Source organism: Haemorhous mexicanus, chromosome 8, assembly GCF_027477595.1.
Source record: "Haemorhous mexicanus isolate bHaeMex1 chromosome 8, bHaeMex1.pri, whole genome shotgun sequence".
Taxonomy (NCBI): domain Eukaryota; kingdom Metazoa; phylum Chordata; class Aves; order Passeriformes; family Fringillidae; genus Haemorhous; species Haemorhous mexicanus.
The window spans coordinates 25,603,136-25,622,946 of record NC_082348.1 but is presented as its reverse complement, the minus strand read 5'-3'; the positions used below and the strand labels follow the sequence as shown (position 1 = coordinate 25,622,946).

Here is a 19,811-nt window from a genome sequence, read left to right as displayed (position 1 = left end):
ATAAATAGAATAGATATATAAACATTCAATATTGAAAAGGTGTGTATGTCACCTAAACCATCAAAGGTGCTGTGAAAATGGAAAATGTACAGGCTGTTGACTATTTAAAAGAAATAAAACTGAAACAACATTCTGGTTGCTGTTTTTTCCTATATTTTATATTAGCCAAATGTTTACAGGACAAATGCATAAGATCCACAACTTTTAAAATTCTCACACATGTGCACACTCTTAGGAAACATAACACACTTTATACAAGTCTTACAAGGAGCAGTTGAGGGATTTGGGGTTGTTTAGCCTGGACAAGAGAAGGTTCATGGGGGACCTTCTCATCCTCTACAACTCTATGAAAGGAGACTGCAGAGATATAGAGGTCAGCCTCTTCTGCTCAGGTAACAAATGACAGGGTAAGAGGAAATGGCCTTAAGTTGTGCTGGAGAGGTTTAGGCTGGATATTAGGAAAAACTTCTTCACCAAAAGGGTTGTCAAACATTGGAACAAGCTGCCCAGAAACACAGAAAAATCACCATCCCTAGAGGTATGTAAAAGACGTGTAGATGTGGCATTTAGGGACATGGTTTAGTGGTGGAGTTGGCAGTGCTGGGTTCATGATTGCATTCAATCTAAAAGGTCTTTTCCAACCTAAAGGATTCCATGTTTCTATACTCCTTTAGTTGTAATTTTCTACAATTATATTTTAAGCCATACCTGTCCAGAATCCCCAGGGCAGAACTCTGCAATGTCACACTCATTCACTGCGTATCGACAGTCATAACCTCGTGGGAAAAACTAGAAAATTAAAAACATAGTTCAGCACTAAGAATACATCTACATATGCTGCACCTTTTCCTTCTACCTAAAACACACTCTGAACTTTAACAGGCTGCACATGACTGCCATGGACAACTGAGAAGAACAACTGATATATGGCAGCAACACTCACAAGACATGATGTATTACAGCAGGGTCCATCACTACAGTGAGCTCCATTAGAAAGAGAACACTTCTTACAACAGTCTGCATAGCATTCCTGAAGAAAAAAAATAAGCAAAAAGTTTAGTTTTCCATTTTAAACAAGTTTTTTTTCTTCACAATCTTTCCAACATCAAATTATTATGTACCAGCAGACAAAAGATTCAGTTTAGCACTGATGATTTGAAATTATCAGCTAGAAGAAGCCTTTGCAATACTCAAATACAAAAGGGAAAACAGTGACATACAATGCTATAGCAACACAGGGATTCACACCTTCTGAGGCCTGTGCCAAATTTATGCTGCCTAGTTCAATAGTATTCAATGCAGAAAAAAAACCTCCAACCTCATTACAAGTGCAATTGTATTTAAATAATAGAATGAGAACTCAAATCTAGAGGGCAGATTTTTGCAAAAACATTATTGGAGTATTTCCGCAATAGAGAAGAAAACAACAGTTTACTTGTTCTGTCTGAAAACAGGCACCAGTCTCCAAAGTATCAGTAAGGAGTCTCCCACTCCAGATATGCTATCCAGAAAAGCAAAGAGGTAAGCACTTCTCCAGTGCAGCTCAAAAACTGCTGGGAAACAGCTGTATCTTGTCACTGGTGTAACAGGAACTGTTCAGAGAACACCGTCTTTGCACTCATTTTCATTTGAAAAGATGTTTTAACACAGGCTTTTAACAAAATTGTTCCCAAACAACAGGCAAAACGTACTCATTTCCACAACCTTTCCTCCCTCTCTTACCAATCACTTAATTTATCTTAATAAATTTTATAAGAAAAACTTGTGGAGGAATATATAACTCTACTTACCATTCGGAAACCACAATCACATTCTTCTCCTGCTTCTACGTATCCATTTCCACACTCGGTGGCTTCAAAGAGCTAAAAGAAAAAAGCCCCGACCCCAAAGTAAGAATAAAAGTAGTGTCAAGTGACTTCTGTGTCACACACAACCCATTTCTGCAATGCTACACAAACGTGCTGGCCCAGACAATGCGGGTGCCATGCCTCGGTGAAGAAAAGGCAGCGTGGTTTTCAAATGCTGCTCATCAGAATTTTTCAGAGTGAAAGGCATACAGCTAAATCACAGGAATGCTGGTCCTCTTTAGGAGAACACTGATCTCAGAAAAGCATGATAAATAGAGAGACACTACAATTATATTTAAGGGGATGACATTTGAATTTCACTCTTGCGCCATGGACTCCCAAGTTTTCTGACAATTCCTTCAAGAAAACGATCCACAATATCATTCTTGGGATTTGCTCAGGTACCCACACCTGCTCATGCAATGAGGTACTGTCTGTTCCTCTGCAATGTTTGTGCATGAAAATAATAAATAGAAAGAAATACTGCCAAAAGGAAGTCCTGTGTGCTTTATTAGTAAGTTATACACAACCACATACAAAGACTACTAAACAGCTAGCCCTAGTACCAGAAACATACAATGCAGATAAATTCTGCAGCTCAGGATGATGCAGATTCTATAGTGGTTTCACACATCATAATTTTGATTAAGGTACTTTTCAGTCTTGTCACAGAAATAATTCTGCAAGAAGCTTGTCTGTTTTAAATATAATTCTGCTTTAAAGTCATATAAGAATATCAGGAATCGCCAATTTAATTGGAATATTAGTAGCAGAAACACATCCACAAGAACACGGTTGAAATGAAGTTAGAAGTTAACAAGTTAAAATGTGAACATATTAATCTAAGGGTGAAAGATGTGAGTAAACTTTTCTGCATGGGCTTAGTGCAAATAAAGCTGTGGAGAACCAGCAAGATATGAAACACAACATAAAATACAATACAAATGATACATAAACTTGTATGGAATTCTTCTTTGGTAGTTTTGGTTGGGGCAGGGGGGGATTCATAATGCCTAGTAAAAAAGAAATACAACATTTCACTTTTGTTGTATAAACCACATAGGTAATTAATAGCACCTACAAATTTGGGTTTCAGAAGCAAAACAAGAGCGAAGAAATATCCATATGCACTCTTCTTCACCAGTAATGTTGACAGGATTAAAAAAAACATTTAATTTCTTCCCCCCTCTGTAAGCTCCTGTCTCTACTACACTTTGGTGCAAACAGCTAGATCTCTTACTCTGAAACTGAAATTAATTCCTCTGTCAAACAAGAAAATTACAGAACACAAGCAGGCACACACAATTTTCCTATGGGAATCAGGAACCCTTCAATGTCCATATACATGTCAGAGCATAACTTGGGATGTAATTTTAAAAATGGCATCATGGTCACTGCTTAACAATTCTGTTTTACTTACTTTAAAGGATTAAACACACAATTTTCTACCTTACCTCCTCACCTATAAATAAAAGCATTCTAAACACTGTATGATTATTTTTCCCTCCCAAAGTACTTTAAAGCTGTGAAGCACTGGCATAGATAATATATAAAAATAATTCAACCATTCCCCTGTAAGCCTTTTCCCTAAAATCAGATTTTTATTCTGTCAAATTGAGTCAAATGGACAACTTCTTCACATTACTTTGCCTGACAACTGTCACTAAAAACTGAAGCTGTGTTTTTCTATTTCCCTACTTATTCCTTCATGTAAAAATTCTTGCATTCTTATTCTATATGCAAAGATTGCTACCCTGGGAAAAGATTCAAAACCACTTGAACAGGCAAATTTTTTTTAGTTAATTGTGCAAGGTGATGGTCCACCAAAGGGTATAGCATAGTAAACAGAACAGCCTAATAGCCTCATGAGGTATTAAATTCTACAAGGACAGCAGTTTGACACTATGATTAAATAGAATATGAATGCTTTGGATTGCTCTTACTTGGCAAAAGGAGCCACATGGAATATTTTTAGACTGCTCAGCTTTACAGGGATGTCAGGCTAACATTGTCTTAGAAAAAATTATGACCTTGCTAAGTTTTTAGGCAAAAAAGCAATGGTAGAAGGAAACAGCTATGAATGATAGCTTGCTAGATGTGTATTTGAAATGAAATTAAGCTAACATTGAGAACAACCAAAAGTTACTACTGCCTACATGAAATCAGCTATGGATTGCTATTTCCTAATGCGGCATTCTTTTGAACAACCTCAGACACAAAGTCCAAGAACTGAGTATAGGTGGAGCATACACTTCTGAATTTATTTTGCACTACTTCCAGCTTAATAAGTAGTGCATTTATGCTGAATGTGGCATTTATCATTATTTGAGTATGAAGAATTATGGAAATCAAGTTGCATTCCTCTCGATATTATTTTAAAAATGCTAAGGGGCTGAACAGCCGATTACACCCTCAAGAAAATACCCAGACAGATATCTGAGAACAGATGACATCAGTGAAATGATTACATTTCCATTACAACACGTAGCAGATGACTACCAACTTATTTATTACCTTTGTCGGCCTGTTAAAAAGACAGGCACCACCCCCACGAAGTAAAAATTCTTTGTATTCTGCAATGCTGCATTTGGAGAATTTTCTGGAATGGTATACCCTAAAATGGCAAAGAATTAGGTGAGTAAATGCCTTGAAACACCATCAACTACTGGAAAGGGGCAAAGGGGTCACAACATTTTTAAATACTGTAAATCCCACTTTCTTACAACCACTGTGTGCAACAGTATAACAGCTCAGTCTTATTCTCAAATAATAAAATCAAAACAAAAGAAAAATTCTAAAACATTTTGCCTTTTTTACATTTCTGCTTTATGAACAGTATATAAAACTGTAGGCTTTAAACTTCTTAATAAGGTAAACCCACATTATCATAGTAGCTGCTATTCACCCTTTCTATTGCATGCATAATCCAGTATCCTCTCAGGTTTTTTTTCAACACTTACAAGATGCTACAGCAAGAAGTTTCACAGCTTAATACAGACTGGTATAAGAACAATTTCATCCCATTTTCTTCTGTCATATTTGCTAATCTCATTTCATGTCTCCCTAGTTCTTATATTAGAAGAAAGAGTAATTATTTTTGCATAATGTTACAGACTTCTCTCATATTTCCTCAACTCAATCTTTTTCCCAGACTATTGAAAATGTACTTTATTAGTAATTTCTCACTCAGAAGTTGCCTGACATGTTTATTAGTCATGTTTTGAGATCTGGGAATGAGATCTAGTCACACCATGAAAGATTGGAGAAACCATGCCATAAGGAGGTTTGCCACTCCTCTCCTAACAGCTCACTGCCACTGAGCTATTTCCCCACTGAATTATTCCATACAAAAAAAAAATGTCTCCTGACACTGATGGAGTTAAGTGAAAAGGCTTTAAAGTGCAGCTAATTATTCACTCATTTCATAGCCAGCCCTTTATCAGTTTCTACATGACCTCGTCTCCTCCTGGCATTTGTTTACTGTTAACCTTTTTTACAGAAGAGGCTTATTCCACAGCCTCTTCCTCTGACACTTCCATCCAAGACCAATACTTTGATGATTTCACCATATGAAGGAAGCCAGTATCTATTCTGATCAATGCTTTACCTTGGATTCCAGAAGCAAATTTATGGAATGACTTTCTGCTACTCTCCTACAGTGGCTGACAAAGTAACTCTACTGAAGAGCCAATTTCCAAATACTTTACAAAGAAACTAAGCTCCTTCTATCTTATTTGTAACTTAATTTTCTCCATTAGCTTGATTTTTGCAATCAAGCTTCCACAGTGAGCAAGATACTGACAGGAGGTGATTTGTAAGACTCAAATACCTATATTTCAGAAGTTATCCTTTTCAAATCAATTGCTTACAGTATAGAGAAAAGAATCATTGGCAGTGTGTGAGGGTGGAGGGCAATGAAATTCCTTCCACCTAGATGTCCTTTCCCTTCAGACTTCACTGACCATTTATTTACCTAAGGATTGAGTTCCAACTGTTTCTGGTTTTTTGTTTATTAGCACTAAAACACATGGATAAAACTCAATGCATAAATATTTCTGCCATAATGTAAACTATGAACTCATTCCAGAGCCCTCAATTACTGATATTTATGACATACCCTGTTTCCTCCATGATGCAACCACCCCAGGATTCAGTGCAGTCACACTCTTCTCAGACAAGACCAAAATACAACAGAAAAGGAGAGAAGTTATAAATATGCTTACAATAAATATAAAGTACTATAAAAATGGAGCTTGACTAATTATACAAAGATTTGATGGTTTCTTGGCTGTACAAACTCTAGCCCCAAAAAGGAAACCAGCCCACCTGAAGACATAATAACACCTTTAATACAGTACTTTCAGATTACTATATCAGCAGGTTCTTAAGATTCAACACAAAATTTTAGGCACTACACAAAGCTAAAAAAAGCTGGCAAGGCTCTTCCCTCCATGCTCTCAAAACAGGCAGCACAAGGCTATCTGCAGTACACATAATACTGATGATTTTAAATGTTCACATTTTCTCCTATCTAAAAATACAGAATACCCTGAAAGAGGATTCTTACTGGACAGGCCAGGCTTTTTCCCTTTGGCACAAAATTATTAACAGTAATATGTCAATCAGCCAATCAAACCTTCATTCGAAAAAGTAGTTGAATGAAAATGGATTTACAGTTTACTTACAGCTATAGCACGTAAGTCAGTGACCAAATTCAGAACATAAAAACAAAAGATCAGCATCTTATGGTTGGTAAAACAGAAGCTGCAAACTGCCCATAAAAAATGATCTACCAAAGATAGATGAACTGTAGTTACTACTGGAAATCCAGCGTTTCTCCATGGAAAACATTTAGAAATCATGTATGTGGTTATTTCTACTCTCCCCATGTCTTTCATTTATCTTTCTCTATAAAGGGCATCCAAATAAGGACACAAAGATATCAAAACCCTCTATTTTTCAGTTTAAAAATATTCTGATTTCCAAATTGTATGAACTCTGTTTTACCTCTAAAACAATTATAGAGAAAATAGTTTAGCAATTTGCTAGTTTACACAATTTAAAAGCAATGCTTTACAAAACAATATTCCTAAGCATGGTTTCCTAATTCACAGATTTTTGAAGTGATTCACAACAAAGTCAACATTATCATTCACATTTTTAAAGAGGAAACAGAGAGCAGGTAGCCAAACTCCTTACAAAATGCAAGTGAAAAACCAAACAATTTTCTTTGGCCCTGAAAAGGGGTTTGCAGCAGTTTTTGTACCAACACTCTACACATGTTAAGGTAACACAAATCTGGTCTGACTGTGAAGCAGCAAGATAACAAGTTGAGCAAATGTCACACTGGACTAGGTTACAACTCCTTACCATTTCTTCAATTGTAAATCAGGTGGTTTTGCTTTTCAAGAAGTCAGCAATTGTTCTATTGGATTTACTGATTTCATGAGGATAGAACATGAGTTCTAAATTAAATTAACGGTGTTCTTACCAATATACCTCTGAATATTGGCTATGAATCTAACCTCGACACAGGACATCACTGAGGTCATGCAAAGTGTCGCTAGACTGATGGCTTTTATTTGGTGAGGCTGAAATTTCACTACATATATTTCCAAAAGCAGCAATTCTTGCTCTATAGTTATAGCAACTTTGGCATTTCTTTCAAACATCATAAAGGAAGTGTTTGTATTTAGCTAAGGAAGAGAAAAGACTCCATGTACATACTCGGTTTCCTGGCAGCTGGCTCCCATTGTATTCCAAGATTCTGAGCAAGACTCTGTGCTAGTTCCTGTGCCATGGGCAAAGGGAGGCCATACTGCGTTCCAAGAGAAGCACAATTATAAAATAAACAAAAACCCATTAGTTATTGTAATGAACACTACACTGGCTCATTCTGCCCTACCACATTACTACTACTACAGTAATTCAGCGCAATCACAAGTCTGTGTGCATATAAAGAAAATAAACTCAATAAAGTACATAACAGATAAAATATTCCTCTCATAATCTCAGGCAATCTCTCCCCAATGGTTAATCTAAAGAAAGAAGTTTATTTGATATATATTCAACACACTTTTGTAATAGTAGGATTTAACCCACATAAAACCAGGAGAATCTCATTATCAATTTAACACTGCACTGAGGAAAAAACCCACAATAATAGTAAAAAAAAATCAATACACAGGGAAATTTGTTTTCTAATTTCAATGTTAAAAAATTTCAGGAAGAATCACATGACATTGGTACCTCAGAAGATCAAGTGTCTTACAGTGGTAAGACAAAGAGTATTCAGTGCTGTGTTTCAAACACTCCTAGCTGAGATTTTAGTGTCTAAATTTCTGTTAAATATAATAAAAGGGAATTTAAGCTCTTTTTAAGAGAATAATGCAGACAGGAGAAATACTTTCTAAAAAGAAAGGCAGTCTGAGCAGTAGTTTGATGATGATCAAGAAGGCTGGCTGGGAGAACCCTAACTTGTTAATATGTAAATTATCTTTAAAGCCCTGGATACTGAAACATATGAATTCTTGAGATTATAACGCAGAGATTCTACTTTATTTCACTTTAGTCATGAAAAAAAAAATTACCTCATTCACTCCTACTCCTCTGGCCACAGAGCAAACACCTCCAAAGTAACTTAAGCTGCTCCTTTTGTAATGAAATGTCACATTCCTTACAAACAAATAAAAATGAAGAAACTATAACATGTTGACATTGGGCACCAAGAGCTTATTGAAAGAGCATACTCTCACACATACTATGATAGATTGCATGTACATTCATCTATTTCTAGCATAAAAAGCACTGCAAGTTTACAAACAGAATACCATCACTGAAAGAGGTGGTTTTATGTAAGCTTTGACACAAATACTATTTTTCTCTTTAGAGTCAGATTCAGACTTAACTCACAAACAAACCAAGCACAGAAAGCTTGAGTGCCGGACTCCTAAGACAATACAGTAATAACATTTCTTTAAAAAGTTTACAATATATTCCAATTTATGATTTGTCATGAAGGAGTTCTGTTCTGAAATGTACCAGTACTGAAAACTTTAAAAATTATTATCTTAATCCAAACCAATTTAAGTGTTAAATCCAAATTAAAAGACTGAGAAGTACACCTAAAGGGAAAGTAATTTAGTACTGCTCTTTAACCTTGCCTCCTTTCATTTATTGTTAATAAGCCCCAAATAATTTAGTTAAGTAATGCAATCTGGAAGATCTAAATTATTCAATAAAATGCCTATAAATTACTATGAACTACACCTATTTTAACTTCATAGTCATAACAATAAATCTACAAAGCCTACAAACAACCTACAGTGATCCTGCATGATGCATGAATGACCTAACCTTTGAAAATTGATGTTTTTCTTTTAATGACAGGTTACAGATATGTATTTATTTTTCAGAACATTCTAACAGCCATCGGAACTTTCAGACTGCAGCTTAACGAAACACTTACAGCCAGGGGCTTTACAACAGACAGGATTGCAGGCACTTTTTGGAAATGTTCTAGTTCACCTCTCCCCAGCTCCAAGGAGGCTCAGCTGGAGCATGCCATGTTCCATTAGCTTTGGAATATCTCCAAGCATGGGCACTCCATAGCCTCTCTATGTTCCAGCATCTGACCAACTTCACAGTGAAAGGTGGTTTTTGCCCTATGTTTAAATGGAACTTCTTGTATTTCAGCTTGGATTTGATACCTTTCACCATGAGAAGAGCCTGCTGCTGGCAAACTCTTCAGCAGGTGACACAAAACATGTACGGAAGTCACTAAGAGTGCATGTCAGCAGCACTGTGCCTATATTACGAAGAACAAAATCAGCGTTGAATTGTGATGCCTGTATTAAGGAAATCTGGAGGAAATTCTTCATCCCCTATTTTTATCTTCTTCTGCAGATGAACTACAGGAGAAAATATATTCACCATGGAAGACATTAGTTACTCCAACCTTACAGTATGTCATGCTGCTGGGAGACAGCTTAAGATGTTTCCCTATGCTGCACAGGGGAACACACACTTGCTCCTCTTTTCTTGCAATGCCATGAAGTAAAATAATCCTTGCTCAAGGCTGAAGTTGTGCCTAGTGATGCAAGTGGAATTTCCCCTTGAAATGCTTTGTGCCTCAGAACAATTCATTACAGCTCCAAAGGAGAAGACCTTCCATTAACAAATCATCACTGCAGCCACATGTGTGAATAAATTTACTAACTGGAACACTCTTGTGGCAACACATAATCCTGTCAGCTCTGCCCTCTCCTGATCATAACTGGAAAAGCAGCACTTTACACACCTGAGTAGCAAAGCTAAGTGTCCTTAAGGGCTCATCTAAGGACACTTCACATGTGACACTGTCTCCAGGTTGCTTTATAGATATCTATCCACATGACCATGGCATATACTACACCTATTAAAAACAGGCATTAAACATCGATTAAGCTTCTTAAGGAAGGCAGATGTTGATTGATATAGAGAATACCAAGGAAAAAACATAAGAAAGAAGAGACAAGTAGAGCAAAGCAGCAGACAGGAACTAACAGTGTAAGCCATTGCCAAGGGTACATACGAGAGCAGGTGCACAGCATCAGCGTGCTGCTTGATGTAGTGCTGCCGGTACTTGGAGAAGTCGTGCAGCATCTGCAGAGGGTCGGGGTGAATGTTAATGCGGTCTCTGTCTGTCCAAGTCTCCACAGCAACGAGAACCACCCTGGTGTTCAGCTGCTCCTTGTATATCTGAGGGCAGAGACAGGACAGGCACAGGAGTAGAACACTGGGTCAAACATGCACAGTTAGCCAGTAAGAGTAAAGCGGAAGGACAAGAGGGATAAAGCAGGAGGAAAACATGGGGAAACAGTTAGCTGGCAATGCCTGGCATTTCCTAAAAGCTGATATTCTGATCCACTTAAATTTTATGTTTTAGAAGGAAAAAGAAACCAACCCCTGTTGCTTTTTTTTTTGAGCCACTCCATTTTCTTTAAAATTCTCATGGCAAATAATTTTGCCACTGAGTTTTGCAGAAAATCTGTGCAAAAATCAGCAAGGTGAAGGTGCAAAGGTACACTGGGTGATCTCAAAGAAAAAAACTACCTCAAAGAGTAGCCGAAGACAATTTTAAAGTTGCAATTAAATCATTTCTCAGTTTTCCAATAAATCCAAATTTTAATTAATGCTTGATTTCCATTTATATAGTATGATCACTTAATTCTCACATTGCATGAGTGGAATTAAGGAAAAATATTTATTTTTCAATAAATTTTAATGTTACTGTAGTAATAGACAAGGAAACAACAATCAGGCATTAATAATAACAAAACAGTTTTAAAATATGCATTTTAACATTGTGCACAATACTTGATTCTGACATAAAACTACAGCTGTCTTTGGGTTAAGTTCAAAAAATGCCAAATTTTAATAACCAAGTTTATGCAGAACTTGTAGGTCTACAAAAGATGTATTCCTTATCTGCCCTGACCAGAAACCCAGTTTTGTATCAAGGCAGAGTTATCCTTATTAAAAAGTCAATGTATAATATTCAGCTTAGGAAATAAAAAGAGAAATATAAAAACAAGAGATAGGAACCAGCTAAGCCTCGTCTTGTCCAAGACCTTGGAAGGAAAAGAGTATTAACATGCTTCAATCTCTGAGAGCATACACAGAAAATGGTTTACAACATAAGCAAACCCAATGAAATTAAACTGCCTGGAATGACATGGGGTCAATCAATAAAGACTCTACTTCTGTTTGCCTAGAGGAAAGCTCTATTTCCTGAAGCAAACAGCAACAAAAAAATGGAAGAGGGGGCAGAGAACCTGAAGGCCTCTGAAAGCCATTATCCTCTTCCCAGCAATAAATCAGTAAGAAATACAGCCCACACCCTATGGACACAAGGGAATAACAAGACAGAAAATCCTGCTCTTTTTCATGCTTCATTTAAAGAAAAAAACCATTAAGATGTCATTTTGTAAAATCACTATGAAGAGACTGAATTCGACACAAGAGTTAAGCTTGTGCTTCTGCATACACACACAAATAAAAATGGAAAAAATAGAGTAGAGAAAGAAAAGATGGATGAAATAACTTTGGTTAAAATGCAGAAGAAAGAGAAAGAAATAATTATCAGATGAGGAAAAAATAAAGATGCCACCTTTTCTTTGGGTATGTCCAATATAAATTGCAGAAATATTACAATTATTTACATTTTTACCTGCTCTAGTAATTTTTCAGATCATTACAGAAAAATATTCCAAAACACTTCTGGTATTTCATGTATTATAAATATATTCACCTAAATTTTGAATATACATCCAGTACACTTTATATGTAAGAACAAATACTGCACTGTTTACTCCAAAGTCAAACTGCTGACAATTTTGGACTGAATCATATCACACAGTTCCACTGGTATCAATAATCTCACATGGAAAAGGGACTCAGAGTCAGCATTTGGCACCCTCTGTATTCATCCCTACTAGAAAATCTACATGCTTTCACTACATACAGAGCTCTTAAACATGTGTGATCATTATATATGTAGCAAAAAGACGAAAAAAAAACCCCTAAATTAATTTTTCCACAAATATTACTTTTAGTTTATATGCTGTATGAAAAATTGTTTTAAATTTAGCACAGATACAAGTATGGTATCTGTGTCAGTTCCACCCATTTATAGTGTAGTACAGTGGCATATTGTTTGTTTTAAAGCTATAAATAGAGATTTATAAAGCAGATTATTTCACTCCCACTCACTTTTTCTTCCAATAGATATATGTATCTCTTGTGAGCTATACTCGCAGTTTCAATCACTTGTAGTTAGATACAAATATAAATTTGATTAAATCTCATTCTTAATTGGTGATAGATAATGAAATCACCCCTGCCAAAGGCAAACTCTGACAGTTGCAAGCTTTAAGAAAAATGCCACAGATAATCTGGTAGTTTCTTATACATTCACCCCAGGCTATTCTTCTGCAGAGGAACCAGAAGTGCACTTTAAAGTGTAGTTGAAATCTGGTATCTGAAAATTATAACATTTTTAACACAGTGCTAAAGTAGAAGTCAGTGAATCAGTTTTCAGAAGAAATATTGATACTTACAGCATCTACAAGGTTTACCACAGACTTTGCAAAATTGTTTGTGTATGCAGTTGAAGAACGGTGCCTTTTGAACTAAAAGAAGAGAAAGTAGAACACAGTGAGAAATTACATATTTATTACTAATTCTTAATTTTTACAGCATGAAAGCAAAGTTAATATTTTAAGAAAGAGTAAGGGGAAAACTCAAAAAACCTTTCAGATCACAGCCTATACTCATATTCAAGAATTCCTGGAAGATAAAGGGAGCCGTGTATGTTATGCAGCCTTTCCCAACTGTAAAAAGAGCATTTAACCACAAGAAATACTGTGTTTAGAATCAGAGTTCAAATGCTTGAGACAAAATTACAGGTAAACATGAGCTCAAAATTGAGAGGATGCTTTACCCATTAAAATTACTTAACCTGATGAGTTACATGTCAGACTGTAGTAGCCACATTCCATTACTTTAATTATAAGACATGAAGATGAAGCATTTACACTTATCCTGTGCACAGCTCTTTGCAAAGAGCAACAACAGCACAATACTTTTGTGACATGTAGCAGTAGAAATTAACCTAAACCAGTAAAAAACACAACAACCTAATTTAATGTATTAAGATATCTTTCCTGCTAGAGGAAAGGAAATGTTGTGAAAATACACAGCATTAATCATTTAACACAATGATCACGGAGGTTTAAGATACTTCTTCCAACGAAGACCTTTGCTGCAGAGGAAACATGCCCTCTCCTGGTAAGCAGAAAACCCTGAAAGGTTTTAGTGAGCTCCTGGACTGGCAAGCTGTGACTCCTAACTGGGAACACTTCCCTAAGTACATCCATTTTATTCTTTGAAAAGAATTACTATCTGCTTCTAAGTCACTGCTAACTATGAAGCAAAAAATCTTGTGCTGTAAGTTCTAACAAATAAACCTTTAGAGGAGACAACAGTGTCTGTAGTAAGTGTAGTGAGCACCTTCAAGCACGTCTGCAATACAAGAGGCCAGGGGAAAGAGACAGGCATAGGAGTATTTTCTCTTCATAAGGAACACCAAGCATAGACAAAATGGCCATGACTTCAGTTACTGTGCCCTACAAATAACCAACACCTGAACACTCTTAAGAGTAGTTTCCTACCAGGTGGCTTTACAAACGAAAACAGCTCAAGAAATTTGTCCTACTTTTTCCACCCATTCAAACTCCCTCCACAGTGCTAATACAGATAAAATATAGGTTATGTTTGCCCAGACTACTTGTATGATTAGACAGGTGAGGGGAGGGTACATTATCTGTCTATTCAGCATTGGTATGAATTACTGCATCCTCTTCTGATATCTTCAATTTCTTGCTCTTAAATATCATCCTTTAGTGTTGACAACAGAGCCCACAACTCCATAAAGCACTGGGAAACTTGCAGCAGGGTGGGAGACATGAAAAGCTCTTTCCTTGCAAATAAAATAAGTGAAAACTATTGTATCAGCAAAATTTGATTAAAAAAGAAAGAAGTCCTGCTTACAACAAATATAACTTAGTCTGACTTTTTCCAGTCAACCCTCAAGACAAAAAGGGGAAAAAACTGGGCTTTCCTCCCGCCATGCATTTTGGGTTTTTTTAATGACAAACACTTTCTGAATCAAATAAACAACTTACCTTGCACTCCATTATCACTCCTGTTTATAAGTATGGAATAGCCATGAAGAACAATGAGAGTTTTGTCTACATGTTTCGCTGCATTACAGTTTAAATTAGTAAAACTAAACTCAAAGTAACAAATTCTGACCTCTTTCTATAGAACTTCAAAGATAGGATGTAATTTTAGAACGTTTAATGTGTTTGTTCTGGACAAAAATGTTTTATTGTTTTACTGCATTAGTGATGGGCATATTAACTTATCCATATGAGACCAAAGTGTTCCAGATTCATTTTGAATATATAATTGCCCCAGAAATTCTTAGGTAACATTAAGTTTCATTAGGTATTATGGCCTGCAGTGTGTCTTACAGTACAAATGTTAATAGCTGTTGATAAATAAAATCCTGGGCCCAAAAAAGGGTGACAATTTGTAGGCTGTACATCAGCCTACACACTGTCACCAAAAAGAAGATTACCACTGAATTGATATACTTACCATTTTATGGTCATTTACTATCATGAGCTCCAGATATTTCATTTCTTCAAAGACACCACGAGATAACTGATGAATTAAAGAAATTCTTTGAGAAATCATGAATATGTGGTTATTTTCAAAAATAACTGCAGCTGATTTTTATTATATATACATATAAAATATATATTGTTTAGGGTATGTAAATCAGTAAACAACTGGATGAGAAATGCAAGCAGAGTAAAGGATCATAGCGCCAGTAACCTAAACACTGGCTGAGAATCTGAGCCACATCACTAGGAAAGTTCAGGGTCTACTCTTTTTGCTTCAGTGCAGACAGCACCACTGCTTTCCTCCTCCTTACATTATGTACTATTCACCACAGATTTAATGAGGAAGGAAGTTACTAAAAACATAAGCACCCTCAAACATATGGTGTGGATTGTGCAACTCAGTGAAGAAATTCACAATAATCTCCTTTAACTTAATTACTCCCCTAACTGATAAATATGCATATGAAGATCAAGAGGGCTGCCCACTTAGATAACCCAGTTTTGGGTGTCCTCATTTGGATTTTTGATGTAATCAGGCTACTTAATGAGCCAAGTGACAATAAAGTCAGATATCTATAAAGTAGCAAGAATTCATTCAAAATTATTCTTTATTCTCAAGCAGACAAAAAAAATTTAAATTCCAAAGTCATTTCCACTACTAAATTTAGATTTAATTGATGCATAACATTGCTGTGAATTTAGAAAGTTTATCATCTTTCTCCCAGATTTTCTATTTTTGAAGAAAAGTCTTGTTTTTTCATTTGATAACTGCATTATGGAACAATATCAAGCTCCTAAAAATACCTGTTTCCTAAATCCTATATTCTCTTGACATTAAAAAATACAGAAATTAGTGAGTTTGGGTTTATAAGTGGTATTAACTCAGGGTCACACTTCTACTTACTGCTCTCTTTCTTCTCCTTCTCCTCAGCCACTGCAGTTCAGACAGAAAAGGCCACTCAGAACTAGAGTCAGTCTCTGTAAAAATTACAATTTAACAATTATTTTAAACTACTTATGTACACCATCCAAACCAAAAGCAGATTAAGATCACAAAAATTAGAAACACCCTTGCTATTCAAAAGCTCATTTTTAGAAAGATATAAGACATATCAAAACTCAAGTAATTCAGAAATTTTAAAGCATGCAAGGAGAGGTGAAGAAATGATAACCTGGGCTTAGAATATACATTTTCTTCTATCTCAATGCCTCAGTAACAACAATATCACTGATTAAATTCAGTGATTTTCAGAGAAAAGCTAAATATAGGTCTGTGGATGAAAGTCTTACAGCTGCTTTTTGAAAAATCTATATTCTGTTGCAATAATTGTGAAAAAGGCAGGTAAATATCTATTTTTCTAGATTTTCTAAATAATCAGCAATTTTATAAACACTGCTAGCCTAATACTCAAATTTTCCAAGTTATATATATGATTATTTCCAATATTTAAAAACTCATAAGCAAAAACATACCAAGGTCCTGCAACTGCTTGGAGGCTTGTGTTCCGTAAGTTCTTTGGATTATATGGGGCCTACTTTTACTTTCCTAAAAAGAAAAATAGGTGACATTTTCTTCTAATTAATAACATCAACTGAAAAATGTGGCACTTCTTTTGGTATTTTTATTGTTTTTTCCATAAAATGCAAGCAACTATAGTACCAATTTGGGATAGTACTAATCTGAAGCCATTTGCAATCCTGAGCAAATCACAGAGTCTCTCTGCTGCAGCAAATTGACCAGTGACAAAAAAAGTGTCACAGATGTCTTTGAGATTACCTTAAAAAAGTCCTTTAAAAGCCTTAGCATTAGAGAACACAGATCCCTTATTCCAATAAATCAAAGTAGAATGTCTGCATCTGGTTGAAATCTTCCTTCCACAGATGAAACACAACTACTACTATTTATGACAAAAATCCTATCTAATTGCAGCAAATTGCAAGAAATCAATTAATATGCTATCCTTAAGAGGATCCTTTCACCCTGTTTTATTGGTGCATTCCGCACTTAAAAAGGACAAGATTTCTACCTCATATTTTCTTTAGAAATCTGACACACCCCAAATTATCACATGAGTATTTACTCTAGAAAACAACTCCTTTCTTCCATAACACCTCCTCTGCAGAGCCTGCCAAAACAAGCAATTCTATTCAAAGGGTAGGTTGCTACTGTTCTGTAACTTCCATAAGGAGTACACAGCACACTGAAGGACAATACAGCATGTATTTGCTACATTTTGGGGGGAAGGAGAGGGAGTTTTACATAGTATCTACTATAGCTGAGATTAATCAAGCCAAATAAAGTATATGCTTAAGGCGGTGTTCAAGATGTTTATCGCATGTATTGCAATTTAAAAATGAGCCTCTGAAAGCTCTCTGTAGCTGTATTATTTCCAGTATTTTTGAGAAAATTATGCATCTCATCTGTTTCCTTATTTAGAGTTCAACTCAAAACCTTGAGTTGGCAAATGGTATCTCACTTTTATAACCAGAACTTTTGCTGTACTTATAATTTTTTACTGAAATACCACTCCGAGAGATATCCTGGTTTCCTTCATTCACCCAAACAAGAAAACAGTTTAGTCAAATTTTCTTCTTCCTTCTATAAACACAATCTCCATGAAGTTACTGTGTCTGTGTTGTCAGTTTTTAGAATTGCCACCTTTATGAACATGTGCTACATCACAGATACACAGCATGTTCCTGGGGAGACTGATTCTTTTCGATGTAGTATTTTCCCATGTCTCTGAAGTTTCATCTGCAGCCCAATAACTGACTGTCCAAATGATACTGAGGCCTCTGAATGCTGATCCAATTTCTTTGACAGTATCAACCAATGATTTTGCAGATCTTTATTCAGACTCGAATTTCAGCTTTCCAGTCACTACAATGTGTCAGTTCAGCAGCATTATTAGTTATTTGTCACATACCATACAAATATTGTCAAATACATACTAGAGTGAGACAAGCTCGAGAACTGTGGCACAGCATCTGCAATATATCCTACAGACCAAGCAGGATACAAACCTTGAGAATTCTCTGTCCCAATGTTGCAAAATCATTTCACTGAAAATCACTCAAAGGATAGAAATATACCTAGTTTTACTACTGTCTGTGAAACTCTGTCAGCTGTATTAACAGCTAAAGTTTTAGAAATGGTTGTACACATGAAACATGAAATACAAAAAAAATAATAGCAAAATAGTTGCATAAACACAGTCCTAAATGCTGATCCAGCATAATTTTGTATTTGAATATGCTGGATCACAATCATTTAAGCTATACAATGATCACTGACTTAAGACATACAAAGTTTAAGATACCCAGATGTAATTATCTATTTAATTATGCTTTTTGTGGAATCATGGCAGGCCAAGAGCAATCTGATGCAGCTATTTAGAGAGGAATGTATTAATGAGTTTCAGAGATCCTTTCAATGAAATTATAAACACTTTAATTCAAGTACTAGAGCAAACTGGTAAACACTTTTTGACAGTCCATAACCATGTACTACGGGAAAGAGTTTTATTTGTCTGTTCCCAGCATCTAAATGATCAACAGCAAATAGGAAACAAAGGATTAAAGAAAAGCAGTAAAAAATCGTAGGTAAATCATAATTACATAATTGCCACCTTAAACAAATTCAAATCAAGTGTTTTATAACACTTTTCATTTTGATGTGAATGCATGAGACATATCACTTTTTGATTTATTCTAATACTTTTATTTGGCATTCCTTGAGCACTCTCCCAAACCAAATAAATTAGACAAAACTAAACTTACAGCAGTGTGGGTCAGATCCATTGGTTCTATCAAGTACAAATAAGTACTGTCTTCAAACATACCACTAGAACATGGAGAAAAAGAAGTGATATTTAGGATTGACAGAAGGTTTAACTCCAGTATATGAATTTTGATAAGACAAAACCAAACTTAGGGCTGAAAAACTGACCAATATTAAATATATGTTCATTAATACCACCTGTAGTTAGAGCCAAGATTGGGAGATTTTCAAGATATCTGGGACATTTTAATGGACTAACAGTAAATGTAGTGGCAATACAATGATAAAATACCAAAAGGGGTAAAGACCTGACCTTGGAAAAGGAAGTCCTATGACACACCCTGAGCATGCAAAATATAAACAACAGCTGAGTTGCACTTAGCAGGAACTACTGCTAATATCTTGCATTTTTTCCTTGTACAATCTAACAAAAAGATCCATTTTTCTATGACAGACTCATACATGAATACTGAGCATACAAACTGCTGAAATATAATTCTTTTTTACCTTTACCATATTAAATCATCTGGGGAAATATTTACCTGCACTTATTGTATTAAAATGTTTCATGAGACAGCATCAAAACACTAATTCCAATGATAATAAAAAAAAATTCAAAACAAAAAATTTTTGAGCCTGTAGTGTTTCAGTTCCTTCTATATTAAGAGACAATATTCAAGAATAATAAATAGTTATAGCCTTGCTTAAAAAATGAGAACATGCACTTACTGAAGTCCATTACAAGTTGAAAGAGCAACTTTGGAATCCTTCACACCTCTGATATTTCCATGGTAGTAACAATGCTCTCCCCCCTAATAATTTTTAAAAACAAACACACACACACACAAAATTATCCTGATTTAATGTCTGTTGCGTAAAACCAATGCCAGAAAAATCTAACAGTAACAATACACATTAACCTAATTTATATACTTGTCTTTACTGTCTATC

At 35.5% G+C, this 19,811-nt stretch overlaps 1 protein-coding gene across 5 annotated transcripts in view; it reads right to left on the bottom strand.

The window, feature by feature from the left end:
- ADAM23 (ADAM metallopeptidase domain 23) overlaps positions 1-19,811 on the bottom strand; it is a 64,434-nt gene that overhangs the window by 22,672 nt on the left and 21,951 nt on the right. For all 5 annotated transcript variants that reach the window (XM_059853281.1, XM_059853279.1, XM_059853283.1 and 2 more), the window contains exons 5-18: positions 19,590-19,672; positions 18,860-18,923; positions 16,553-16,625; positions 15,984-16,057; positions 15,051-15,116; positions 12,947-13,018; positions 10,420-10,586; positions 8,438-8,522; positions 7,575-7,665; positions 5,965-6,013; positions 4,362-4,461; positions 1,791-1,862; positions 944-1,030; positions 709-789 (exon numbers count right to left, since the gene is read on the bottom strand). In XM_059853281.1, the coding sequence (XP_059709264.1) occupies positions 709-789; positions 944-1,030; positions 1,791-1,862; positions 4,362-4,461; positions 5,965-6,013; positions 7,575-7,665; positions 8,438-8,522; positions 10,420-10,586; positions 12,947-13,018; positions 15,051-15,116; positions 15,984-16,057; positions 16,553-16,625; positions 18,860-18,923; positions 19,590-19,672 (1,164 nt within the window). The remainder of the gene's footprint in view (positions 1-708; positions 790-943; positions 1,031-1,790; positions 1,863-4,361; positions 4,462-5,964; positions 6,014-7,574; positions 7,666-8,437; positions 8,523-10,419; positions 10,587-12,946; positions 13,019-15,050; positions 15,117-15,983; positions 16,058-16,552; positions 16,626-18,859; positions 18,924-19,589; positions 19,673-19,811) is intronic.